The following is a 16,921-nucleotide window of genomic DNA, read 5'->3' on the forward strand; positions in this document are numbered from 1 at the left end:
GGCTGGATAAAAACCCACGCTATTGGAAAAACTTGCAAAAACAAAGAGAAAGGACATTTTTGGCTCTTGGTGGCATCTCTTCTGTCTGCGAATACTGGATTCTTTAGTGCCAAATTAAAAAAAAAAAAAAAACACTTCCAGATAATTGGGCAATGAGGTGTTTCGAAAGTTAGGCAAATACTCTCAGTGACGAAGACTAAGGAGACATCCAGATTGATTCCCAGGTAATAGTTAACAGGAAAATCATTCAGACAGCAATCTGTAACAAAACCAGAGTAAACTTACCATTATTTCTCCCGATTCTCCAGGAACACTTCTCTGTGAAAAGAAGTTAGATAATCATTCTTCAACTGTATGTTAACTTATTATCTTGAGGGCAAAAACTGTTTTCTCTCAGGCAGAAGAAATCTATTTTTCTTCAATATTGAGCTGTAATTCATTCATTGTAGCCGAGATATAAATATTGAATCTTCTTGAAAACTATTTTCCCACTGGTAAGTTTTTCTGAACAAGTGATTTTTTTTGTCTCTTGTATACTATTCTTTGATATAATGTAAAAACAAATATTTTAGAATGACGATGTTCAGCCTAACGCATACTAAGAGGCATATATCCCCTTCACTCCATTTTTCTATTTTATTTTTATTCTGTTGAATGGGATTTGGATGCTCGATTTGGCCACAAGGCTCTAAATACACGGTTCCTACTGGGTGAAATGCCAGAATCACTAGAGCAGATGACCATCAAGGTCCATTCTTTCTTTCTTTTTTCTTTTTAAGGAATTATTTTATTTAATGTTCTTTATGATTGTCACTATTACTTTTTAATTTGATGAGAGAGCGAGAGAGAAAGTGAGAAAGCAAGCCACCAGGTCCAAGACTTGAATCGCAGTTGGCCAAATGGGAGTCCAGTGCCTTAATCCCTACACCTCCTGCTGTCTCTCAAGGTCCATTCTAATTAGGAGGGCTCTAATTAGGAAGGTTCTCGATTCTTTGAGTAGAGTATACTCAATTTCTGATTCTATGTAGGAGTTACTCACATGGAGAAGTTGGAAATGAAGGCTCCTTTGGGAATCTGAACATCAAATACAACATTCTGAGGTTGCGGGGAGTTGTTCACCAACTTGCTTTGGATGATGGTGTTGGCCATGCGAGAAGTAATTGTGGACTGGACTTTATAGCTATAAAGAGTTACTTGATCAACATCTTCCTGAAATTGGTAAGAAGGCATAACTGTACTCATAGAAAAGTTACAACAACTACTACACATTTCCTGTTAACAGAAGTATACTTTACTTGCAAATTCTAGGACATTGGTAAGTGTATACGCAGGTATTACTGAGTATCCTCCCAACTTCTCAAGATACCCTACAGGTGGAAGTCTGCCTTTGTTTTGAGATCTCTTGATATGCCGTTTAGTTCTCCGAGTCTAGTAATAATAATTTCAAAAATTAGAGCCTAAGTAGAAAATGGTTGTGAGAAGCAAGTCTGGACTGAGAAAGTCCAAGAGGGTAACTTCAAATGCATGATCATGACAAGGGAATGGGTGCAGAAGTGCAGAGTTGGGAGGGGACACTGGCTGCAGTTTCAGAGTGGGGTGCAGTCATCGGCATAGTGGAGTGAAAGCACCATGGGGTCCTCCACAAGCCCTGACTGCCCCCTATCTCATCTGTTAGGATTTTATCCTCAGTCCTCTTCTCCTTTCTCAGATCATAATAAGCTATGAGAATGCTAATGGGCATGGGCAACAAATAGAACATTCTGGAGAGAATATTTTGCTGCAATTATTTATTCAACACTTTGGACCTTCTTTCTTGATCTTTCTCTGCTGATTCTCTTCTCCACCCCACTATAAAAAGTCATGGTGTGTCAGTATGCTCAAGGCAAAGTTCTGAAAACACAAGTCTCTAAGAGCTGCAAGCTTCTTCAGGTTTACGGCAATTAGATGGCATATTAGATTTTTTTTTCCTCTGAAGAGATTTGTTTAATTTATTCATTGATTGATTTGTTTTAATGCTACAGAGCACATGCATGTGAGCTTGCATGAGACATAAAGAGAGAGAAAGTGAGAGAAACAGAGACAGACGTTCTCAATAGGGTCTCTCCCATCATACTATCTTGTCATGCTGTGATCCCTTTCCCCCAGCCCTCTAGCCTCTCAGCATCCTGGGTGCCCACATGTGCACTTGGTGTATTTCAAGTCAGCCTGGGGACCTAAACTCGTGATTGGCTATGTGGCTTCCAGCCTTGCAGGGACCAGGTTACCACTGGGTCACAGCAGTGGGTCCAGATTTGCTTATTTTAATACAAGGTGTCATCCCCCAAACTTTGTCATTCAGGATTAAACTTTTCAACTAGTTAACACCCAGCTCACCTCAAGTTAATAAAGCCAGACTAATTTGCCCTTCCTCCTCTTTAAATGTGTGCTTCAGGTAGTTTCTATCAGTTCAGAGCAGGAAATACAATATAAGCCTCTTCCTTTGGTTGTTTTCTTGCCACAGAAACAATTACTTTGAATATTTCTGAAAACTGGACCAGTTTATGTTTGAGTTCCTTTTTCAAAGCCACTCTGAGTCTCCAAAACTGCTGGGTGTCATACTTAAAATACTTAAAGTCAAGATAACTACATAAATACATATGGCTGGATAAAAACCCACGCTATTGGAAAAACTTGCAAAAACAAAGAGAAAGGACATTTTTGGCTCTTGGTGGCATCTCTTCTGTCTGCGAATACTGGATTCTTTAGTGCCAAATTAAAAAAAAAAAAAAAACACTTCCAGATAATTGGGCAATGAGGTGTTTCGAAAGTTAGGCAAATACTCTCAGTGACGAAGACTAAGGAGACATCCAGATTGATTCCCAGGTAATAGTTAACAGGAAAAATAATTCAGACAGCAATCTGTAACAAAACCAGAGTAAACTTACCATTATTTCTCCCGATTCTCCAGGAACACTTCTCTGTGAAAAGAAGTTAGATAATCATTCTTCAACTGTATGTTAACTTATTATCTTGAGGGCAAAAACTGTTTTCTCTCAGGCAGAAGAAATCTATTTTTCTTCAATATTGAGCTGTAATTCATTCATTGTAGCCGAGATATAAATATTGAATCTTCTTGAAAACTATTTTCCCACTGGTAAGTTTTTCTGAACAAGTGATTTTTTTTGTCTCTTGTATACTATTCTTTGATATAATGTAAAAACAAATATTTTAGAATGACGATGTTCAGCCTAACGCATACTAAGAGGCATATATCCCCTTCACTCCATTTTTCTATTTTATTTTTATTCTGTTGAATGGGATTTGGATGCTCGATTTGGCCACAAGGCTCTAAATACACGGTTCCTACTGGGTGAAATGCCTGATCCTTTCCTGCCTGATCCCTTCTGTCTCTACTCCTGTGTAGCCAACTCCTTTCATCTTTTGGATCTCAGCTCCAGTAGAATTTCCAGAGGGGAGATTCTCTGACTTGGGCCAGTCCTATAGCTAAATGGTCAAATGCTTTCAGAGCTGGATCTCACATGGGAGACTGAGGTTCAAATTCTGACCCTGCTGACTTAAAAAACACCTTGGGCATGTCCTTTCCTAATGGGAAGGAGAAATGGAGGAAAAGATATTGTAGTTTGATCATGCCCTCTTAGGAGATTCTCTCTTTCTCTCTCTCAAGCACACACACCCTCTGGCATTACAAAAAAGAAGAGGGGCCAGCAGATGGTATAGGGGTTAAGGTGCTGGATTCCCACCTGGTGAACCCCTGTTTGAGTCCTGGACCCAGTGGCTTGAAACTCTCACCAGCCACGTGTGCCTTTGTGCCCCAAATTCCAAGAGGAGAATGGAGAATGGAGAAGGGATTGTGGTGTGGCCGTATCCCCATTCCCATCCCCCAGGGTGATTTTTCATTTTTTCTCCATCTGTCTCTCTCTGTGTCTTCAGCAAGCACACGTGCCCTATAGCCAAAACAAAAACAAAAACAAAAACTCTCTTTGAAAAAAAATCAACAAAGGAAAAAAAGAAAAGAAATTCTCTTACCCTCCCACTGGGTCAACTTCTTTTTACCAAGAGTTCCCATAGCAGCATATCCCTTCCTTCCCAGCACTCACTTTGTTTTATAATTACCTACTCTATTTGAGAGATGATTTCACCAAGGTCTGTCTCCTTCAGATTAACTACATGACAGCAGACACTTTGATGTGTTTCCTCCAGTGTAGCCTGGGAGCTAACCACAGTGAATGGCACTTGGAAAACTTTATGCTCTTAACCATTGCTAACAGATTGGCCATACAAATGGCTCTCTCGGCCATGGACAAAGGTATTCTCTTTGCCTTTCAAAGCTGAATGGCATAAGAGTGATGAGTGAACTTTAGTGTCTGATGGATTATCAAACAGTAAGTGAGGTGTTGGTTGTAAGCTCAGTTTACCTGAGTTAGGATGATTCAGGGAAAGGTTTTAGTGGGTGCTGTGTGACATAGGTTGGCATTTTCTTTTTTTTAGATTTTTTTTAATGCTGTGTTCAATGACTAAATTTCCTCTCTTGTGGCCAGATGATACGTTGCTTTTTTTAAAATTTTTTTTCCAATTGTTATTTTGTTTCTTAGTTTTTACTATAGGGCACATACACTTGCCAGAGAGAGAGAGAGGAAGTGAGAAGTCACCTCCTGGGAGGAAGGTCATGTTGTAATCCCTTCTCTTCCTTCCCAGAGGGATTTTCAACCTGTCGGGTCCAGGACTAGAACTGCATAGTCAGCCATGTAAGATCCAGCAACCTTAACCATACCACCACCTAACTGGCCCCTTGCTTGGGTTTTATTAATAATATTATTGGTCTACAAAAACCTGGAATTTTAGAAAATAAAAAATTCATACTTATACAAACTATGTTGATCAACTTTCCGTAAATACCTCCCTCCTCAGTATGGGGGCTCTGTGGGAGAAGTCAAACTCTTCCTCGCATTCTGGAGATGTCACCTCCATTAATGAGAGAATCTTTGTCTATGCTAGCCCTGGTGGTTCCCAGGATACAGTCTCTGGTGTGGCCAATTCTCCTTCCAAAGGGGTTCTCTGAACTACTTCCCAAGACAGAGGTCCAAGGGAGAATGTGTGACTGCACCAGGAGCTGTTTTTCATCACTAGACTAAGAAAAACCCTCTTAACAGGAAGTAAGCCCTCTTTACTTCCTTAGAAGACAGTCAAATAATTCATAACCATTTGTATTGCTTTTGTTTTATAAACCAGAGGGTGCATGCACTCTCCAGAAACAAACAGACAGAGAGAGACAGAGAGGGAGAAAGAACCCTCCAAAGGGGAGTGGTCACGCCATAATCTCTTCTCCATTTCTCCATCCTTTTGGGATTTTGAGTACACACATATGCACACATACTGTGTTTTTCAAGCCACTTGTGCCTGGATTTGAATTGTGTACTTGGCCAAGTGGGATCTGACTCTCTTATTCACTACACCGTGGTGCTGGTCCCCGTGATCTTAAATTTTAAAAAGGCATTGCCACATATCCATTAAGGACCTGAAGTGACCATTATGGTACAGAGGCCAGACAGTTGCTTGGAGGTCTACCTGGTCTTATCTTGACAATACTTTCACCTGGGTATAGAACTACTGGATTATTCTTGGCTAACAAAGGAGCTCTTCAGAGGATCTAGCAAAAGGCATTCTTTTTTTAAAAAAAAAATTATTTAATATAACTTATTTATTAATTTATTTTAATTAGATTAGAGAGAGAGAGATGCACAGAGAGAGACACACAAAGAGAGAGACACTGAGAAAGAGAGAGAGAGAGGGAAAGTGAGAAAGCAACCCACCAGGTCTGGGACTTGAAACCCAGTCGGCCATGTGGGAGCCCAGCGCTTCAACCACCACACCTCCTACTAAGTAGGCCCTACAAAAGGCATTCTTAATAATTCTCTGACTTCAATCATGCACTCCTTCATTTATTTCTCATTTTGGAAATAAAGCCTACTATACCTGATACCTCCGGTTCTCTGGTACAAATTGAAATTTGCCTGGTGCCAGTTCCATGAGATCACCATATTCTGCAAACTTAAAAGAAAAGTTAGAATGTTTTTCTTTCTTTTAAATTTTTTTTTCAGAGGTTTTTGTCTTAGGATGCATACACTCGATATGTATATCTATATATCTATATCTATATATGTATATATATATGTAGAGAGAGTGGGGGGAGCAGGAAAGAGAAACTGAGACACCACAAATCCCTTCCTCTCCATTCTCTTTCTGGGATTTTGAGCACATAAGCACATGCACCCTGTGTGATTTTCAAGCCACCGGATCTGGGACTCAAACTGCAGTTGACTATGTGGGAGTCCAACCACATAACTACTACGCCATCTCCTGGCACTCAGAATACTTATTTCTATTTTTTAAAAATCTGGAACTGGGGCTGGCAGGTGGCATGGTGGTTAAGGGTGCAGGACTCCCTCATGGCCAATAGCAGTTGGAGTCCCAGACCAGGCGGCTTGCTTCCTCTCTCTATCCCTCTCTGGTCAAATTCAAAATAAATAAGTGTAGTTTGATCATGCCCTCTTAGGAGATTCTCTCTTTCTCTCTCTCAAGCACACACACCCTCCGGCATTACAAAAAAGAAGAGGGGCCAGCAGATGGTATAGGGGTTAAGGTGCTGGATTCCCACCTGGTGAACCCCTGTTTGAGTCCTGGACCCAGTGGCTTGAAACTCTCACCAGCCACGTGTGCCTTTGTGCCCCAAATTCCAAGAGGAGAATGGAGAATGGAGAAGGGATTGTGGTGTGGCCGTATCCCCATTCCCATCCCCCAGGGTGATTTTTCATTTTTTCTCTATCTGTCTCTCTCTGTGTCTTCAGCAAGCACACGTGCCCTATAGCCAAAACAAAAACAAAAACAAAAACTCTCTTTGAAAAAAAATCAACAAAGGAAAAAAAGAAAAGAAATTCTCTTACCCTCCCACTGGGTCAACTTCTTTTTACCAAGAGTTCCCATAGCAGCATATCCCTTCCTTCCCAGCACTCACTTTGTTTTATAATTACCTACTCTATTTGAGAGATGATTTCACCAAGGTCTGTCTCCTTCAGATTAACTACATGACAGCAGACACTTTGATGTGTTTCCTCCAGTGTAGCCTGGGAGCTAACCACAGTGAATGGCACTTGGAAAACTTTATGCTCTTAACCATTGCTAACAGATTGGCCATACAAATGGCTCTCTCGGCCATGGACAAAGGTATTCTCTTTGCATTTCAAAGCTGAATGGCATAAGAGTGATGAGTGAACTTTAGTGTCTGATGGATTATCAAACAGTAAGTGAGGTGTTGGTTGTAAGCTCAGTTTACCTGAGTTAGGATGATTCAGGGAAAGGTTTTAGTGGGTGCTGTGTGACATAGGTTGGCATTTTCTTTTTTTTAGATTTTTTTTAATGCTGTGTTCAATGACTAAATTTCCTCTCTTGTGGCCAGATGATACGTTGCTTTTTTTAAAATTTTTTTTCCAATTGTTATTTTGTTTCTTAGTTTTTACTATAGGGCACATACACTTGCCAGAGAGAGAGAGAGGAAGTGAGAAGTCACCTCCTGGGAGGAAGGTCATGTTGTAATCCCTTCTCTTCCTTCCCAGAGGGATTTTCAACCTGTCGGGTCCAGGACTAGAACTGCATAGTCAGCCATGTAAGATCCAGCAACCTTAACCATACCACCACCTAACTGGCCCCTTGCTTGGGTTTTATTAATAATATTATTGGTCTACAAAAACCTGGAATTTTAGAAAATAAAAAATTCATACTTATACAAACTATGTTGATCAACTTTCCGTAAATACCTCCCTCCTCAGTATGGGGGCTCTGTGGGAGAAGTCAAACTCTTCCTCGCATTCTGGAGATGTCACCTCCATTAATGAGAGAATCTTTGTCTATGCTAGCCCTGGTGGTTCCCAGGATACAGTCTCTGGTGTGGCCAATTCTCCTTCCAAAGGGGTTCTCTGAACTACTTCCCAAGACAGAGGTCCAAGGGAGAATGTGTGACTGTACCAGGAGCTGTTTTTCATCACTAGACTAAGAAAAACCCTCTTAACAGGAAGTAAGCCCTCTTTACTTCCTTAGAAGACAGTCAAATAATTCATAACCATTTGTATTGCTTTTGTTTTATAAACCAGAGGGTGCATGCACTCTCCAGAAACAAACAGACAGAGAGAGACAGAGAGGGAGAAAGAACCCTCCAAAGGGGAGTGGTCACGCCATAATCTCTTCTCCATTTCTCCATCCTTTTGGGATTTTGAGTACACACATATGCACACATACTGTGTTTTTCAAGCCACTTGTGCCTGGATTTGAATTGTGTACTTGGCCAAGTGGGATCTGACTCTCTTATTCACTACACCGTGGTGCTGGTCCCCGTGATCTTAAATTTTAAAAAGGCATTGCCACATATCCATTAAGGACCTGAAGTGACCATTATGGTACAGAGGCCAGACAGTTGCTTGGAGGTCTACCTGGTCTTATCTTGACAATACTTTCACCTGGGTATAGAACTACTGGATTATTCTTGGCTAACAAAGGAGCTCTTCAGAGGATCTAGCAAAAGGCATTCTTTTTTTAAAAAAAAAATTATTTAATATAACTTATTTATTAATTTATTTTAATTAGATTAGAGAGAGAGAGATGCACAGAGAGAGACACACAAAGAGAGAGACACTGAGAAAGAGAGAGAGAGAGGGAAAGTGAGAAAGCAACCCACCAGGTCTGGGACTTGAAACCCAGTCGGCCATGTGGGAGCCCAGCGCTTCAACCACCACACCTCCTACTAAGTAGGCCCTACAAAAGGCATTCTTAATAATTCTCTGACTTCAATCATGCACTCCTTCATTTATTTCTCATTTTGGAAATAAAGCCTACTATACCTGATACCTCCGGTTCTCTGGTACAAATTGAAATTTGCCTGGTGCCAGTTCCATGAGATCACCATATTCTGCAAACTTAAAAGAAAAGTTAGAATGTTTTTCTTTCTTTTAAATTTTTTTTTCAGAGGTTTTTGTCTTAGGATGCATACACTCGATATGTATATCTATATATCTATATCTATATATGTATATATATATGTAGAGAGAGTGAGGGGAGCAGGAAAGAGAAACTGAGACACCACAAATCCCTTCCTCTCCATTCTCTTTCTGGGATTTTGAGCACATAAGCACATGCACCCTGTGTGATTTTCAAGCCACCGGATCTGGGACTCAAACTGCAGTTGACTATGTGGGAGTCCAACCACATAACTACTACGCCATCTCCTGGCACTCAGAATACTTATTTCTATTTTTTAAAAATCTGGAACTGGGGCTGGCAGGTGGCATGGTGGTTAAGGGTGCAGGACTCCCTCATGGCCAATAGCAGTTGGAGTCCCAGACCAGGCGGCTTGCTTCCTCTCTCTATCCCTCTCTGGTCAAATTCAAAATAAATAAGTAAGTAAGTAAATAAATAAATAAATAAAATAATTCTTTTAAAAATATAGAACAAAATTAGCAGCTGGTGATATTAATTTTATTATTTTATATTCCTCTACTTCCATGCACTCTCATTTTTTAATGCAACAATGTCTTCAAATATATTTACTTTTTCTAGTTAGGTCTCAGAGTTAAGTAAATTAATATTAACATATTCAAATTTGTTAGACTGAGGAATTCATTTTAAACTTTGCCAGGAGGTGATGAAATAGACACGGAAGAGTTAAAGCGAACTAGTGATTAGGTAGATGCCTCAGGAAGTACTGGGTGGATCTCTGGGATGTTAGCAATGTTGGGTGGGACAGATGCAAACCATAGTCTTCCTCAAATGAATAAAATGGAATAACAATGAAATGAAACAAATGAAAGGAATAACCGTAAAAAGTGTCTAAAAGAGCATGAACATATTTTGATGTCTAGACTTTAATTCAAGTTTTCTCTTTTAAAAAATAATTGTTTTACTTAACTTTGTTTATTTATTTATTTTAATTTGACCAGAGAAGGACAAAGAGAAAGAGAGGGAAAGACAAAGTGAGAAAGCAAGCTGTCAGGTCCAGGACTCGAACCATGGTTGGCCATGTGTGAGTCCAGTGCCCTTAACCACCACTTCACCTGCCAGCCCTAATTCAAGATTTCTAACATGCTAGTGGCTTGTTTATTTATTTTTAAATATTTGTTACAGGGCATGTGCACTCACCAGAGAGACAGAGAGAAAGAGAGGGAAAGTGAGAAAGCACCCTGTCTGGGGGTTGATCACACCACAAACTCTTCTCCTCCATCTCTTGTTTTGAAATTTTGGACAGGCAGTTTCACATGCCCGGTGTGTTTTTCAAGCTGTGGGGTCTGGGACTTGAACCTCACTGCCATGTGAGATCCAGTCATCTTAATCATCATATCCCCAGCTGGTCCACACTGGTGGCTGTTAAAGAGTAGGAAAATGTGACAGTTTCTAAACAGAGTGATTTTTCCCCCCTTGTAAATATGCCATTGTATTCTTTGGCATTTTTGTAGATAGTCCACTCCGCTTCTACATTCATTAGGATATTTCTATAACACATTTTGTTCTTCCAGCATAAAAATAGGTCTTGTATGACTTGTGAATGACTCAGTCTAAGACTTTCTTTATGTTGGGGAATGGCTAAGAGTTGAAAGTTGAGATCTTCAGCTTCATGAAAAGTATTCTCGCATCTCACCAGCCTTCTTGCCATCTTCCTCTTTAAAGGAATATTTAAAGTGTCCTTATTACACGAATTGTTGCTCACTTAGAAATGAAAAGCCATGGTGATTTGGTGATGACTTTTCTTACACTCCTAATAAAAGAGTGATGGTGATATTTCTTCATAATAATGATAATAGCTAATAATTTGAATACTTATGACCCCAGGAACTGTTGATAGTAATGTATGTTATTTAATTCTCATAACAATTCTTTGGGTTAGGTCTATTAATTCCTCATTTTTTAGGTAAGCAAGGAGCAACTGTACTCCCTCCATGAAAGCTACATTATGATGACTGCCCATTGAAATTAACTTAATTCTCATGTAAAACCAGTTAGTGCTTAAAAAGGTAGATACTCATTCCAGCAATTACAGCAGTAAACACTTGTACTCTGATAGTCTCATACATTTCCATTCTGAAGAGAATAAGCTTATTGAATAATAATTCTCATACAAATAGGCTGACAACAAGAAGTCTTCTGGGTGTACTTACTTCAGAAAGTCCATTTGTGGGGATTTCGAAGGCTTGAGCTTCAGAAAGAAACAAGCAGACGAGGAAGCACGTGAGCCATTCCATTTTGCTGGATAACTTTGCCAAGCTCCCCTGAGCAGATGGCCTGGGAGGATTCCACTCCCGATTGAACCAAAGTTCAAAGGAACAACAGAAGTGTCTAGTTCGTTTTTAAAAAGAAGAAAAAAGAAGAGGAAAGCTCTTTAACTTTGTTCAGAATTGGAACAAATATTTGTCCTGGAGCTCAAGCTTGTGTTGTGGGGGTGGATCGGACACCCACGGGTTATTCAAACAGCAAAGCCAGGCAGTGGCTGGGTTGTGAGGACACGTCAGGGTCACATGGATGAGTCTTTATTTTTTTTTTCCCTTTTGCTATTTCTATTGATCTTAAAATCAGAGAAACCTAAAAATAATTGTTGTTTTTTTTAAAAGGAGCAAATGAAGAACTATACCAAGAAATAGAATCAGAGACAAAACAGCTAACGTGAAAGATTTCTAGAAATAAAATCCTTTTATTTAAGTTAAAACAGAAAAACATTTAGAAAAAGCGGGAGAAGAAATGTAATGGTTTTCTAAGCAAGAATTTATTGTTGATATTTTTGCCCCTCTCTGTTGGCTGAATACCTATTATACTTAGGAACTGGGCAAGTCACTGCACCGTATACAAAGGCTTTCCCTTCGGTGAGGACGCTCTGTGAATGTCTGATTACGGTAACAGTGTGTCTTCCTGCTGCCCCTGATCAGCCTGGCTTTGGTCAGTGGCAAATCAGTTCTTTCAGTCCCAGAATCAGGGAAAGCCCAGCCCAGGTGGAGAGATGGAGGAAAAAGGATTGTGACATGACCATGCTCCATTGGAGAATGATTTAATTCTCTCTCTCTCTCTGGCCAGCACATGTGCCCTCAGGCACAAATACAAGGGAAAAAAAAAAAAAAAGGAATAGTGAAAACGCGATAGCCTGTTATGTGCTAGATATTCTTTTAGGCACTTAAAACAAAATGGGAAATAAAGAAGGCAAGCAAGCAAGAGAGAAAGAAAGAAAGAGAGAGAGAAAGAAGAAATAAAGAAGAAAAAAACATAAAGAAAAGAAAAACACAAAGATGGAAGAAAGAGAAGAAAATATATATGATCAGTCTAACTGGTTATGATTTTCCAGTACTGAACTAAGCTGCAACCCATTTTTACCTCTGTTTTATGGATGAGAGAACGGAGGCTCAGAGAGTTTGAACAACTTGTTCAGAGTAACTGGAGATAGTCTGGGAACATGGGTCTGTGACTAGAGCCCCTTTTACAACATCACCTCTTTTAATGTAATTATCTGGCTTTTACTCATGCTGGGAAAAGCAGAACAGAGCGCTTATAAGAAAATGTATATAATAGATTACACAGGTAGAAAAAAAGGCTCATATGAAAATGAAAGCAACTTTAATTTACTATCAAATATGCATTACACTAAAAATAATTAAGAGTATGAATAACTCTGTTAGGTGATTACGGACACACAGCTAACCACAAGTTGCACAGTTTGTTGCTTCTGACTTTCTGGGGTATCATATGGTAAGGAAAAAAAATACACTATGAGCTATAAAACTGTCATTGTACCATTTCTACATGGGGAACAAATTTCCAGGAAACAATATAAAAAGAATAATGTATAAAAAAGCTTATACCAGTGAGAATTGGATAAGCAAACAAGTAATGGGGAAATGGCTAAGAAAACAGCTGAGTGAATTAGTTAATGAATTAGTCCTGTACCATAAACCCTGATGGAAACCTATGTACACAGGTATGAATACAAAAATGGAAATCACAGGGATGATGGAGGAGGCAAGACAAGAAACCAGGAGGTATTAAGAAACCCTGACAGTACTCCTGTGGAGATAGCGTGACGTTCTCAAAAAGGTAGTGATGAGACCTGCAGATGGCTTAATGGTTATGTGGTTGGACTCCCAGGTAGTTGACCGCAATTCAAGTCCTAGACCTGGTGGCTTAAAACTCACGCCAGGCACATCAATGTTTATGCCCAAAATCCCAAGAGAAGAATGGAGGAGAAGGGCTTATGGCATGGCCATCCGCCCTGGGGCATGGTTTCTCACTTTCTCAGTTTCTGTCTCTCTCTGTCTCTTCACCAAGTGCACATGAAAACTGTCTCTAAAAAAAAGGGCAGTGACAGTGAGGATGGCTTAAGATAATGGGCTCATGAGACCTTAACATAAAGTACTGTGAATCTACATAAAATCAAAAGTATGTATTTTTGATGAATAGCCATGTATGCATGAACTACTATTAACTAGTGATACCAACATGCAAACTAGTGAGGGTAAAAAGCCAAGTAATCTTGGTAACTAAGATCTTATGTCTAGGTAGTGGGTTTGTGGGGGATTTATATTTCCTTTTTATTTAAAAAAAATTCCTTGCTTCCTTTTTTAATCTATGATCATGTGCGTGCACATGCATGAAGGAGAGGGAGAGAAAAAAAGGTTGAAATGAGAGAGATGAGTACCTTCCTCTGGGTCTGGTCACACAATGCTCCCTTTCCCCAAGTCCTCCAGCTCTTTTTACCTTCGGTGTTCAGACCCAGCATTTTCAGGCTGATGGGAATGGAGACTCACACGGAGCTTGCCATGTGGGGTCAGACTTCTCTTGAACAGTGTCACAGCTGCACATGGAGCCAATCTGTTATTTCTTCTTTAGGATAGTGATAAGGAGCATTGAATTCTGCTGTCTGTCTCCCTTGGTTTATGCTCCTATTTCCTCTGCTTGTGAATTGTAAGACCAGAGGTGGTTTTCTTAATCTCCTTGAGCCTTATTTGTGAAAGAAGAATGATCTGTCAGTACTAATGGACTCAATTTTATCCCTGACAATTCCTAAGTTGACGCCCTAACTCCCAGCATAGTTGTACTTGGAATATGAAAGCAATTAAGGCCAAATGATGTAATCAAGGGTGAGGTCCTGTCCTTTTTTTCAAACAAATTTTTTAAGAATTATTTTATTTAACTTTATTTATTTATTTATTTATTTATTTATTTATTTATTTATTTGTTTGTTTTAATTTGACCAGAGAGGGACAGAGCAAGAGAGAGGGAAAGTGAGAAAGCAAGCTGCCAGGTCTGGGACTCAAACTGTGGTTGGCTATGTGGGAGCCCAGCGTCCTCAACCACCACGCCACCTGCTGGTCCCTGGGGTCCTGTCCTTGTAAGAAAAGGCACCAGAGGGCTGGCTCTCTGGGACAGTGGTAATGAGATACTCCAGAGAAGTCCAATTCCACATAGAGATCTTGGTTTGAATCCCTATCCCGATCAGCCTGAAACACACTGGGCATGCATGAATGTCCATAGATCTGATGGGCTGGAGACTAGAGGAAGGAAACTAGATCCTATGGAGGGTGCTTCTCTCTCTCTCTCATGCCCATGATCTATCATAAATAAAGTAAAAAGAAAATTACAAAACCAAACAATCAAGAATAGACACTAAAGCATGCTTTCCCTTTCTCTCTCCATCTCTTTCTCTGCCATCTGAGGACACAGTGAGAAGGCAGCTCTCTCCAAACCAGAAAACCAGCCTCACTAGAAACCAGATTGACTGACATCTTGATCTTGGATTTCTAGCCTCCAGAACTGTGAGAAATAAACTTCTATTGTTTAAGTCTCCTGGTCTGTGGTATTGTAGTATTGCCCTAGCAAACTAAGACATCCACCTACTCATATAGGGTTTTGTGAACATTTTGTGAATATTAAACAAAGTATATAAAATACTTTATATGTACTAAATGCTTAGTAAATATAAATTACAGATTTCTGTTATCATTGGAGAAAAATGTGGATTTCTATGTGAAAAAATATAGGGCACATAAAAATAGATTTCTTTTTTATCCATAAAGTTACTTTTCTATTTTTCAGATTTGTGATAGTAAATCTTAATTCAGTACCTACCAGCACAAGCCCATACACATTGTAGAAGGTGACAAAATGTTTACTCAATGATTTATTAAGCTTTTTCTTAGACAAATACTTTGTAGTTTTTTTTTTTGTTTGTTTCTTCTAAGTAGTTCAGTTGTTTTGATAGATTCTATGTTCCTTCAATTTTGTACTTTCTCTAGAATCAGGAGACTAACGCTGTGAAGAACTTTGATATATTAATCAATCTGAGTTGAATTTTTTTTTCTTGGTAACAAATAAGAGAAGCCACCTCTTGGATGCAGCACAGAGACAAGCAGCTTCAGCTCTGGCAGGATTGTGATGCATTGGAAGTTGTCTCACCCTCAGGGCCAAACACCCTGGACCAACTTTCTGGAGCTCTTCACTGCATTTAAAGCCTAATTTGTAAATAAGAATATCTCAATTCCTTTTGGTAGGAACTGCCATCATCTGTTAATCTACTGAAATGATGAACACAAAGGGAAAAATCTACTGAAATGATGAACACAAATGGAAAGAGGAGAGGCACTGATACTTGTAGGCCTTTTAGAAAATATGGAGTTATTCCTTGGGCAACCTACATGGGAATCTACAAAAAAGGTGATATTGTACGTATCAAGAGAATGGGTACACTTCAAAAAGGAATGCCCCGCAAATGTTACCATGACAAAACTACATTTTTACCCAGCATGCTGTTGGCATCGTTTTAAATAAATAAGTGAAGAGTAAGATTCTTGCCAAGAGAATTAATGTGTATATTTAGCATATTAAGCATTCTAAGAGCAGAGATAGCTTCCTAAAACGTGAGAGGAAAAATGACCAGAAAAAGAAGGAAGCCGAAAAGAAAGGAATCTGAGTTCGAGTGAAGCACCAGCCTGCTCCACCCAGTGAGAACCAATGCAAAGGAGCCTGAGCTTCTGGAACCTATTCCCTATGAATTCATGGCATGATAGGTGTTAAAAATAAACAAACTCTGGTCTATTGAAAAAAAAATACAAGAAGAATTGTCTCTATTTTTCTGCCTATGTTTCCCCTTCAGACTTTGAAATTGCACAATAGTGTATCTGCCAGAAAAACATAATTCCTGGAAAAATGGGAGAAAAACAGATCCTCCTCTCTCTTGCCTAGGATGGGCTGAGTGAACTTTCACTTAAGCGCATGGGTGTCTGAACAGAGCTCTGATGGAAAAATCCACTCAGAGCTTTGTATTCTCCACTGATTTTTTTTCCATTGGGATAATACATCTGGGTAATCATGACCCAACGGCATGTTTTTTTAGACACAATTATGATAACATTGTGGCTTCTTTTTCTTTTTTTTCTCCTTTCATCTACCATGATTTTTAATCTGATATTCAGACCTCAGGACAAATCAAACTGAGGGCAGCCTGGGTAATACTTCTCTTTTCATGCTGATAGCCTATCTGCAAACCCCAAGGTTCTTGGGAAAAAATATCCTGTTTGCTCTCTCTTGATGTTGAGAGGTCAACAGCTCCCATTAGGGTAGGCTGTGTGTTCAGGTCACTGGGTCCTGAACTGTGGTTTTTCCACCTAAACCCATGCCCAGAGAGCCATAAGTGGTGAATCAAAAGTATCCACATTTACTTACAAGCTGCTTACGTACAGCACGGAAATGGAAATCACTACTGCAAATTCCACAAGGATATTCACTTTCATGTTATGAAAAATCTATAGGAAATCTATGAAAAACTGTCCACAATGTTTCTTAATATTTGAACAGAGTAATAACTTACTTGGTATTCATTGGAAATTCTGGAAAATATCAATAAACT

General features: G+C 39.5%; 1 protein-coding gene and 1 long non-coding RNA gene across 5 annotated transcripts in view; one reads left to right on the forward strand and one right to left on the reverse strand.

The window, feature by feature from the left end:
- The window catches only part of ITIH2 (inter-alpha-trypsin inhibitor heavy chain 2), a 53,280-nt gene extending 41,810 nt beyond the window's left edge, over positions 1–11,470 (reverse strand). The window contains exons 1-4 of one of the 3 annotated variants that reach the window (XM_006150043.3): positions 11,196–11,470; positions 8,889–8,963; positions 2,925–2,957; positions 1,040–1,209 (exon numbers count right to left, since the gene is read on the reverse strand). In XM_006150043.3, the coding sequence (XP_006150105.1) occupies positions 1,040–1,209; positions 2,925–2,957; positions 8,889–8,963; positions 11,196–11,279 (362 nt within the window). In that variant the 5' untranslated portion in view covers positions 11,280–11,470. Of the gene's footprint in view, positions 1–285; positions 367–1,039; positions 1,210–2,924; positions 2,958–5,973; positions 6,056–8,888; positions 8,964–11,195 lie in introns of those variants that run through there. The other 2 variants (XM_014588411.2, XM_006150044.3) reach the window with 2 other exon arrangements.
- LOC114008040 (uncharacterized) lies at positions 2,964–15,196 on the forward strand. 2 transcript variants are annotated; one of them, XR_003549606.1, is made up of 3 exons: positions 2,964–3,133; positions 12,998–13,113; positions 14,733–15,196. It is a non-coding gene; the product is annotated as an uncharacterized LOC114008040 (long non-coding RNA). The 2 variants fall into 2 exon arrangements; XR_003549605.1 differs by having other exon boundaries at positions 14,740–15,196.
- Positions 15,197–16,921: the final 1,725 nt, after the last annotated feature.

Source organism: Tupaia chinensis, unplaced genomic scaffold (genome assembly GCF_000334495.1).
Source record: "Tupaia chinensis unplaced genomic scaffold, TupChi_1.0 Scaffold000275_1, whole genome shotgun sequence".
In the NCBI taxonomy this organism is placed as follows: Eukaryota; Metazoa; Chordata; class Mammalia; order Scandentia; family Tupaiidae; genus Tupaia; species Tupaia belangeri.